Source organism: Hippoglossus hippoglossus, chromosome 3 (assembly GCF_009819705.1).
Source record: "Hippoglossus hippoglossus isolate fHipHip1 chromosome 3, fHipHip1.pri, whole genome shotgun sequence".
NCBI lineage: Eukaryota > Metazoa > Chordata > Actinopteri > Pleuronectiformes > Pleuronectidae > Hippoglossus > Hippoglossus hippoglossus.
In genome coordinates this window covers 15,373,213-15,383,963 of record NC_047153.1, presented here as the reverse complement: position 1 = coordinate 15,383,963, position 10,751 = coordinate 15,373,213, and the positions used below count along the sequence as shown (strand labels likewise).

Below are 10,751 nucleotides of genomic sequence, written 5' to 3'. Positions count from 1 at the left end.
CGCGCCCGTGTCCGAGTGGAATTGTGGGTAGCGTAGTTCTCTGTGTTTAGAGGGGCCTCCTCCTCCTGAGCCGAGTACCAGCGCCACTGTTTCCAAATACTGCATTACGAATAAAAAACAACACTAAAGTAAAAGTGTGTAACTATAAACAAGAGTGTATTAAAAATCTAAAGATAAAATGTACTCAATCCAGAAAATTGAATGCTTTCAATGTTTAAGTTTTACACATCCTTGATGCACCATTTTGTAAGAAGTTTTTCACTGTTTTTCTTTACAATTTATTTATTATTAATGTTAATGATGAATGATTATTCTCCAATTAATCAATTGGTTGTTTGTCTTGTAAAAAGTCCGAAAATAGCAAGAAACGCCATCCCAGTTACCCAGAGCCCAAAGTGACACCTTCACAATGTTTTATTGTCAGTCCCAACCTGTTATTCAAAAAAAATTATAGAAATTTATATAATTTAAAGAAATTATAACAAACCTTCATATTTTTTATGCTGGCACTATGAAACTTATTAAGATGACCAGAACAGTTGCCTATTCATTTTCTGTTAGTTGGCTAATGGTTTCAGCTCTACTTTATATATTGTTGGATATAAAGTATAATTTTTATGACCGTTGTCTTACTTTTTCAAGTAACTGAAAAGTCATGGAGAGTAAAATTAAAAGCTGACATGAGGAAAAAACACTCAAGATAATACATGTACTTAAAATTTGTACTGAAGCTCTTCAGAAAATGCACTTTGTCACTTTCCACAACTGTTTACTTTATAGGGGGATTTTGTTATAATTAGCCCACTAAATACAAACTTGGTGCTGCACTGAAACAAGTGAAATTCAGTTATCGGTTTCAAAATCAGAAGGCTCACAGCTGAGTCCTACTTGAAAGGAAACTGAACAATATATACTCTCACAAAATCTCTAAGTCATTGATTACCAGCTGAAACAAAACTATCAATGATTATAGGTATTTAAGATAAGCATTATGACATTATCCTGATGAATCAGAATAAACAAGATGCAGGCACATATGCATGGAGAGGAGTGTGAAATGCTGGTTAACTGATGACATTAGGGAAAACAAGGACAACACAAACCCACATTAGAACAGATGATTACTCTATAATAATTTATTGTTTGTTCAATAAGGTACATGACTGATGATCCATTATTGTTTCATGACAGAATGCAAAACATGGAGGCAAAGTGCCAGACGTTTCAGACTTATGAGCAGAGTTGGGTGAGAGCACACATTCTTAAATGCCACCTGTGCCATCAGTCTTGATGACGAACAGATTCACTCACTGCCACGTCTCAGTGAATGAGCTGGGAGTGCAAACGTGTTGATGAAAAACTTTGGTGGAAGTTATTGATCACTTCTTTGTACCGAGTTGAACTCTGTAGGCTTGTGGACTCGTTTCAGGGACTGACCGGGAGACTGCTGCCCTGCAGGTTTAGTGGAAACGTACTGAATACAAGGGAGATTGACGGGCACATTCCAAACAGAGATAATAAGGAGACTAAATTACCAGATGATTGATTAGTGCAGGTGAACTACCACAGATTAGTCTGAATAGTGAATAGATTACCCGATTGACAAATGCCTGTAAAGTCTAATGATAAAAACAAAATGTGTCAGCCTAATCTTTGAAACTCAAACAGTGCTTTGCTGCTTATAAAGTGCTACAACTTAACCGTTCAAATTAAGAAAGGAAAAATAACTCTCGTATTTCAAGTGGCTTCCGAAAAGTGAGGGAGATCTCGCCTTGCATGTAAAACTAATGCACAGCCTAGCATGACCCCAGTGTGAGTCTCCTGATGTTTTCTAGTGTGCCCAGAGCAGATACAGAGCACATTTAGGACACTAATGCACAGCCAACAGTTGATTCCACATGACAAATACACACAGATGAGACATCAGTTCAATCAGTGAGAGGGAGATTTCTTTTTTTTCTTTAGAATTTGGCAGGGTTCAGTTAAATTAAAAAAAAAAAATTTAAAAAAAAGCAGCAGCTGCTGAACAGGGACAAAGTTGAACTCAGGATGAAATCCAATCAAGAAAAAGTGTAAGTAAATATTGAGCTCTTTTCTAATGGCGGAATGGAGCAGACAGAGAATAAGTAGCACATGGCGCTCCTCATTCACACCGCTGCTTTGATTTTGTAGGTCTTCTAGAATGATCCGCTCTACTTGGTAACCGCGTGGATCCCCTCCGCCAGGTAGCCCACGTTTCCAGAGGTCACGCCCGCCATGGAGATTCTGCCGTCCTTAGTCATGTACACGGAAAACTCCTTTGTCAAGCGCTCAACCTGTGGGAAAACACATTGACACGCACACAACACATTCACGCGTCAGTACTTTCATGTTTTCAAGGATCCTCAGCAGCAAACCAGCCCAGTGTAACCCTAAGTCCATCAGATGGTAGTTGTTGACAAAATCAAAGAACAGACAGAGAAAGATTTCTGGATTTATTAGTAGGACACTGACAACAAAGTAAAGAGTGTTTCTTTCTATCATAACCTTTTAGGACATTCAAACCATACTGGTAACTATGTTTTTGCCTGTTCAAAATATGCCTGTCAGTGCAGGTCACTGTTAATAGAACATAACCTGATAGGAGTAATGTGTTATCCTACTAATAAATCCAGAAGGTCCGTGATTCTGTCTCTATTTCTTTCTGTCTGGCATTTTTACTTTCTCTTTGGTACAGGTGCTTCTTCTGTAAACTGTAAAATGTTCTCAGCACTCTTTCATCTTAAAGGAATAGTTTAACACCGAAGGACAGTTTGATGAGAAGATAGATATCATTCTCATGTCCACAGTAAATAGATCACACATCGTATGTTGTTTGTTTAGTTTTCACAAAAATGACTCTGTTTCTTGGCTTTAAGCAGTTTGTAAAACTGCCAGTAGAAACTCTTATCGGATTTTGCTGAGTTATACGTCTGCTTAATGGCATCATTTGATACAGTTGGTTTAATTTCAGAATTGATTTTAATGAGGAACATATTTTTCTGTCATCCTCGACTATCAGCAGTGAAAACCAACAACGTGTGTGTGTGTGTGTGTGTGTGTGTGTGTGTGTGTGTGTGTGTGTGTGTGTGTGTGTGTGTGTGTGTGTGTGTGTACCTGTTCGGGTTTGAGGCCTGTGAAGCAGAACATCCCGATCTGGTCGATGACGTGCTGCCAGTTGTGAGAGGAGCCCTCCTTCTTCAGTCCGGCCGCCAGCTTTTCTCTCATCTTAATGATGCGGTTTGCCATACCGTGGACCTCCTCCAGCCTGGGAGGAATAACAAAACGATAAAAAAGATCAAGAATTCCATTTTGGAATGAATCTTAACTGGTTTGATGCATATATATATGTATGTATGTATGTATGTATAGATCAATTGGGACGTACCACAGAGTGTTCAGGTCTGGTGTGTTGAGAATGGTTGAAGCAATTCTGGCACCGTTCATTGGTGGGTTGGAGTAAATGGGTCTGATGAGGATTTTAAGCTGAGACTCGACTCTCTTCGCCTCCTCAGCATCGTTACACACGACAGTGAAGCCTCCCACACGCTCACCTGTGAAAATCAACATGCACCATATGACAGTTAAACAGTGATTTACAGTGCTAGCTGACCAGCTAAGAAAGTAACTATATTATCTCACATTTTAGTACGAATACATGTTGTGCTTTGAAAGTCTGATTGATTTTTTGAATAAGTATGCTTTGCCATCATTGTTTTACCACTAGGTGGTGACAAAACACAAGCTTGACTTCACCCAGTCAGTCACAAGGTAGATTGTTCATTCTCTGGTCATGAATTCCATCACTGCCAGTCACATAAAAATATTTACGCACATGTCTCAATGATAATTCAATAGAAATACCTTATATCTACTGTTACGTCCCTTTGATCTTTATTGACATTTATCCAAGAAGCGTCTGAAGTGGACACTGACTCACCATAAAGTCCCATGTTCTTTGCGAAGGACTGGGACAGCACGATGTTGTGGCCCTCCTCAATGAAGTGGCGCACAGCCCAGGCATCACGATCAATGTCTCCACTGGCGAAGCCCTGATAGGCCATGTCGAAGAACACGAGCAGATTCTTTTGCTGTGAGGTGAGAAGGAAAGGGGAAGGACGCAGGAAAGAGACAACCAGTTAATAATGTTTAACGACTGGACACAAGGACAGTTCTCAACAACAGTGGAAGAACTTGATTGTAATATAAATGGAGAATGTGTATTGACGTCATTCTGAGAACTTTTTTGAGGTGACGTGTGCGCACCTTCACAACGCTAGCGATCTCCTTCCACTGCTCCATCTTGGGGTCCACACCGGTGGGGTTGTGGGCACAAGCGTGCAACAAGATCACACTCTTGTCGGGCATTTTCTGTGATAAAACAGAAGGTTTTGGAGAGTCAACAATCAATATCATGTAGAGCACAGACTGTGTTTGAGGACAATGTTTTCACTGCAGCCAGACATATAAACGATTACATTATACGACAGAAACTTTTGGTCGGATCAGTCAGTTTAGCACTGCATCCCCTGAACGTTGTGCATGCGTTGGTGACTGACTGACAATACATCATTGGTGGGCCAGCCAAGTTTTAGGAGTTGGCTACTGCACTTTTGAAATGTATTGGTGTCCAAAGCAACTTGAAGAGAGTCATCAGTTCTGCCCTGAGAGTGAGACGTTCACCTCAGAGAGATGGAGCAGCAGTTTATTACCCAGACGGCACTTTTCACAGCTGCTTTCACACATGCAATGTAAACCTGAAGTGTTCGAGAGTCTATCCAGAGGAGCTGACTGATGGAATTCAAATGTCCATATCAGCGGAAATGGACATTAAATGGATTTGACCCTCTCAGATCCCTGGTACAAAGTGTGTGAAGTGTCTGACTGAGCTGATGTGCAAACAGATAAAACCGGCTGATACCAGGCATAATGTAAATACGATGCAATGACGTAATGAATACGTTATTTGACTTACTGAGGTTCCGCAATAGTTTTAAACTACGTCCTCAATTTTCATATTGATCATACACAGTCCAGCCATATACTCAATTTTGACCACAATGTACATTCTTTTTTAAATGAAAGTCAAAATGATTAAAAAAGGGCTTCCTAGCAACCAAAAACTCAGTTCCTAATTAAACTGAAAGCTGACCACTGATAAAATACTTTGTGATAATTTTTTGAGGGAAATCCCGATTTCAGAGCATGAAAAGATGCCACAATAGACTTGTTGATCAAAATGTTCTAAAAGGATCATGCTGTCAGATAAACCTGAGGGGATAATTATCAGAAAACAATATTTGTAATAAAATTTGCAAATGTTTCTTCACACATTTCCCTAGAGTTCATCATTAATGTCTTACAGAAATGTCCTCCAGAGCTCCTTTGAAGTCAAAGCCACATGTGGCGGGGTCGTAGTATCGGTAGGCTTTGAGCTGCATGCCAGCGTCTCTGAAAATGGGTGTGTGGTTTCCCCAGGAGGGCTTGGGCAGGTACACGTCACGTACTCCGTGGAATCGAGACTGTGACAAGGGAAAAACATGGTGAGATAATCTTACCTAAAATATTTGTTTCTGCAAAAAGACCAAAAACAAGAGGAGCTTACCAAAAAGTTGGCTCCAATGCGCAGAGATCCAGTTCCTGAGATGGTTTGAACAGTGATGTTCTGTTGGGAGAAGAGATCTGGACTTTACATCCCTCGGATCTGATTTGAAGTGTATTCAGTTTTTGGGAATATTCAACAGTCAAACTCACCCTGCCGCTCTTCATGACCTCATTATCAGCACCAAAGGCCAGTTGGGCACAGGCCTTGGTGAAATCCCCCAGACCACCGATGGGAAGGTACTCCTTATCCAGCTGTTTAGCTGCAATAATACCTTCTGCCTAGAAGAAAGTGGGAAAATAAAAAGTTATAAAACACTACAGTAATTTCCTTTACTGTTAATCTGCAGTTTGTACACAAAACATCTATACTTTTAGTTAACATTTGTGTTCAACTCTGTACAAACGCATTTACACTTCCTCATGGTGACAAGGCAGAAATTATCCTAATTACTAACACGTGTCTCACTCCCAAATACATGGAATGCTAACATGTTCAGAAATGCTGATTTTACACGGAGCTGCAGAAGCTGGGCTCAGGATGACAAAGCAAGAATGAACCAATGAGAGAGAACCTGAGCAGCAACAACATTCTGACCCTCTAACACCCGGTGAAAATATAAACTATTAATCTCTCTTATGGAATTTTCGGAGAGACTCAGTCTCAGTACAGGGCTGCTTCTCTCCCTAGACACCACACATATGAAACTGCGTAGTCAGGTAATACTGTCTCCAGAACTAGAAAATACATTTACTTGTTTGGAACTAGCAAACCAATAGTCTCAATGACCTGTAGGGGTTTAAAGTGTGACCACAGGAGATCAGACTTCTGCATATGAGAGGACATCATGCACAGTTGATGTATTGATGGAATCTGAATTTCTTCTTTGCCAAGCTTAAATAAATATTTCAGCATAAGATATCAAAGGACTCCTGAAAACTTTCTTCACTGATGAGTTGACCATTGATCAGCAGGTTTTCCACAACAATCTCCCTTAGTGACCCCTCTGTGTGTGTACGCCTGCGTGTGTGAGAGAGAGACATGAAAAAGCACACAAATATTCAAGGAGGGCTTGGCAGCAGTTCTACCTTGCGCACACAGCTGAGCACAAAGGGCTTTCCCTGGTCGTCCCTGTATGCTCCCACTCCCAGGTTCATTTTCTTGGGGTTGGTGTCTTTCTTGAAGGCCTCGGACACCCCCAGGATGGGATCGGGGGGGCCCATCTGCACTCCGGTCCACCATGAGCTGAAAGACACCACAGCAGGAGAATAATGATGCGGACGGGACAACAAACACTGAGGAAGGTCAAGAGTTCACTGATAAGAGTTCATCTGAGCACATTGCACTGAAAAACAGCCATTACCCCCACAAACAGAAAAGGGACTGCGTCCTCACAAGGTCATGAACCGTGCTGCTTCTACACCGGACACACTAACGTTATAACTGTATTAGCCGTGCTCCTGTGACATGCTGTTGGCCTAATGCTCGAGATTAACGCACTCATGTGACCTGAGGATACTACACTAACGTAAATCTCGTGAACGACACATGCTCAGTGAGCACAAGTTTCATGAAACAAACATTATAATCCATTCTGAAGGTCCAGAGTCCAAAATCAAGAGTAGCAGTTAATCTGGATCTAAAACACACACTGGTCCCTACAGAGTTTGGAGCAGGATACTTGATATTGAAAAAATGTGACTATCCTTTAAGAAAATATAATTATGAACAAACAAACAGATTATATTCAACCTTAAGCTTTTAGCAATATCTGCATTTTTAAAACTGTCAGTTATCTGGGCTGAGACTGCTTGTTTATTTTCAGCACATAAGGTTTAATAATGTTTATCTACTGTTACAACAACTGAGTAATCGCATGATTTTCTAATTGTGTCAGGTACAACTTTAGAAAAAACTGAAAATGATCACAGAACAATAAACAGTACAACTAATAAATAAGCCAAGTAGAATGGTACTCAGTTGAGTGCATACCTTCACGAAGACACAACAGTTCCCTTATGTAACCACATTCATATATATTTTTATCCCGTCAAATTGCACACACTCATAAATAGCTGTCCCCTAAATATGTCTGATTTATTTCAATTAATTATTCTCTGAGAAATCAAAGAAAAGGTTGGAAAAAAAAACCTATCTTGCAATGTTAAAGAAAGTTAAAAAAATTGTTTTATCCTGGATACGCCCCCTGATCTGGACCTTGTTTTTTGCGTAATTTTGCCTACAAACAAATAAACCAACAAACAAACAGACAGGTGTGAAAACATAACCTCCTTGGGGATGCTAATAAACCCAAACACTACATCAGAATATAGTCTGAATTATACATTTATTCCCATATAATACATATATATCTATCATAAATCCTCGTATTTAAAAACATAAACCACGTAAAACTAGATGTGAGTGGAGAGGAGATGGATGAGGGGGGAAAAAACCTAGCATGAGGGACATCAGCTCAAAGCTGTTTCTTAGTATGAGGATGACTCAAACACTAACTGGCTTCTCTGTGCATGATGTGTACACCACTATGACCAGTATTTAGTTGAATGTTAATCTGTGGATATCTGTCTTGCGATATCTACAAAATGATTCCCACATTTATCTCCACAAACATTCATAAAGCAAAACACTGTTGCATTATGGTAAATAAAGCTGAAACTATTAGCATTTTAAATCAGACTGCAAATTAAAAGCTAAAAATAAACTAGTAACATTACTAGACTCGTCTTGTGTGTTAAAGGCCTTAACGTCTTTGCACTGTTGACTGTTTTGTTGTAGGATATTTGGCTGCTATGTCATAATGGCTTGCTACTAATATAATAATTGCCATTTAGCTGTAACCTTTGACACTTAACATTAATACATTAAATACATTCTGTCACACATCTGCTTGGTAAAGGCGAATTGTTACATATTGCGACCTTTACTGCACTGCTGCTCACACATCGTCTCAGGTTTCTTCTACTTCGTAAACCCTATAACGTTTGCAGCTAAATTTAGGTCTTCAAAAAGGGCAAGAGTCTCCGATGTGAGGCCGAGTTTAGTCGTGCAAGTGTTCACTTAAATACAATGGAGCGTTTGATCCTGTGATACTATACAGGCTGTAAACTCAGTAGCAGCAGCATTTTACAGTGCAATACAGCAGCAATAAGAAAACGCAGATAAAAAGCACACTGTTGAAGTTTATAATGTCCAGACTGTGTCAGAGGTGTACTTTTAAGGCTGTAGTTTGTGGTCTTAAGGTGTTTGTGGTCTTAAGGTGTTGTTATCACAACTCCAAGTATGTGATTCTGTCATATACTTTTGAAGTTTAAGATTAGATCAGATTGCCTTATTTTCATTGCATATACATATATTGCAGTATTGTGCACTACGTAGTATTGTGCAACTGATCATCCCAGCAACAGAAATACAACATGCAGGAGAACATCTGGGTGGAAGTGGTCGCATCATACCTGCAGGGTGCATGTACACAGAACCTTTGAACATCTGAGCTTCAGCGTTTATATAAACATCACAGCGACTGACAGTTATCAGGGATCGATAGACCAAAGGCTTTAGAGGTGAGTTACAGGTCAGGACTGCAGAGTTTACAATACCGTTCATTCAGATCTAACTGTTTCTTAGTCTGGCTACAGGTGTTTGGGGGGAAAACCCTATTGTGTTTCATTTAGTCTTGGGAACCAGATCGAGGTGTTTGAACATGAGGAGACAAGTCAGAGGCAGAAACTGTGGAACACACCCTGTCAGACAGAAATGTGATCTGACTACAAATCGAAACCAAGCGTTGGACTGGAAACAGGAGCTGAGGAGAGATCAGGTACCCAGACGTCAGATGACGCTGGGTCTTACTCTAACGGAAGCTACGTGTCATCAGTGTAACGCAGATGGACGCGCAGCATCAGACTTAAAGTGGTTTGTCCTCCAAACGGATCCAGAAAGGACACAGGCGCCTGCCTCAGCTTCACTGCGAGATATGAGCCAATCAGCGATCGAAGGCGGAACACGTCAACCAATCAGCTCTCACAACTTGCCCGACTACGACAAGTCGCTTAGCTCAAACAGTACGTGGGCTGAGGAAACTGAACCAATTGCGATCGCTTAAATGCGACTACAAAGTTTATCCTTAAAGCCAAACACAGGAACATAAAACAAATCCCAACACACGACACAAGGTTCAATAATGAATTATTTTTAACGTACAAGATCCACCCGAGCTGCTCTGTTCTCCTGTGCTGCTGCTGCTAAACAGGAACTTGTGATACATCCCAACGTGACTTTCACGAGGAGCTTCGCTGTTAGCATCGCTGAGTTAGCATCTAAAGTCAGATTAACACCTCAGAGAGGAAGTGTGGAGCGACAGGCTCTGACCCGAGGAGCGTGACACATTCCTGCAGCTGATCTCCCATGTACCTGGGCCCGGGTTAACGGTTTGACCCCTGTCTTAAGCTAACCAGCTAACAAGTAGCCACACAGCGCTGTACGCGGTAACGACGCTTCACCGTGAAATCTAAAGGCTAAGAACAGAGCAATTAACGTGAGAATACGCGTGTGTGTGTTTGTGTGTGTGCTGCTCCTGGTGAAGCTAGCTGCGGGGGTGACGTGACAGCTCGCGGCAGAGCAAGCCCAGATGACGGGGTTCCGAACGTGTCCGTGTCCGCTGGGTACGAGTGGTGCCTCCGCTGTTTACCTGTTGCGGGCGGACAGGGCTCCCAGGGACGGAGAGACGTTCCCCAGACAGTAGATCACCTTGTGGGACTTGAGAAGGGCCATCGCTGCGCTGCGGAGTCGAGCCTGGAAGGATGTGGACGGACGTGAAGGGCAGCGAGCAGCGGAGCGACGCGCAGGTGCGTGATGACGACAGAGCAGCACACGAGACAGCGCAGTGACGTCAGTGGGGAAATGATGTGGAATAAATAACTTGTTCTTTGAGCTATTTCTGTGTCGTATTCGTTAAGATTGTCATTCAGTTTTGTTTCAATTTTTAGAATATTGTTTTTCAGTTCATTGCGTTATTCATTTACTTTATTGAATTTCTGCCATCTATGATTTTGTTTGTCATCTGCTCTCTTGTGTTGTGTACTGGTTTGTCAGATAGTACATTTAATAT

The 10,751-nt window shown here is 41.2% G+C and overlaps 1 protein-coding gene across 2 annotated transcripts; it reads right to left on the bottom strand.

Annotated features, from left to right (window-relative positions):
• Window positions 1-1,121: 1,121 nt before the first annotated feature.
• LOC117753404 (aspartate aminotransferase, mitochondrial-like) lies at window positions 1,122-10,523 on the bottom strand. Of its 2 annotated transcripts, XR_004612244.1 has the most exons (11): window positions 10,332-10,491; window positions 6,709-6,865; window positions 5,773-5,901; window positions 5,624-5,683; window positions 5,382-5,540; window positions 4,285-4,389; window positions 3,959-4,109; window positions 3,407-3,572; window positions 3,136-3,286; window positions 1,296-2,315; window positions 1,122-1,261 (listed from the first exon to the last, which is right to left on the bottom strand). XR_004612244.1 is itself a non-coding variant. In XM_034571487.1 (10 exons), exons 1-10 carry the CDS (start codon window positions 10,412-10,414, stop codon window positions 2,193-2,195), a joined length of 1,284 nt encoding a protein of 427 aa, XP_034427378.1. In that variant the 5' UTR covers window positions 10,415-10,523; the 3' UTR covers window positions 1,122-2,192. The 2 variants fall into 2 exon arrangements, 1 of the variants encoding a protein (XP_034427378.1); XM_034571487.1 differs by having other exon boundaries at window positions 1,122-2,315; window positions 10,332-10,523.
• Window positions 10,524-10,751: the final 228 nt, after the last annotated feature.

Coding starts and splice junctions, on each gene's coding strand:
- LOC117753404 (XM_034571487.1), bottom strand. CDS start 10,414: ATGGCCCTTCTCAAGTCCCACAAGGTGATCTACTGTCTGGGGAACGTC. Junction 5,541..5,623: donor GCATTGGAGCCAACTTTTTG/GTAAGCTCCTCT, acceptor CCCTTGTCACAG/TCTCGATTCCACGGAGTACG. Junction 3,573..3,958: donor AAAGAACATGGGACTTTATG/GTGAGTCAGTGT, acceptor TGATTTTCACAG/GTGAGCGTGTGGGAGGCTTC.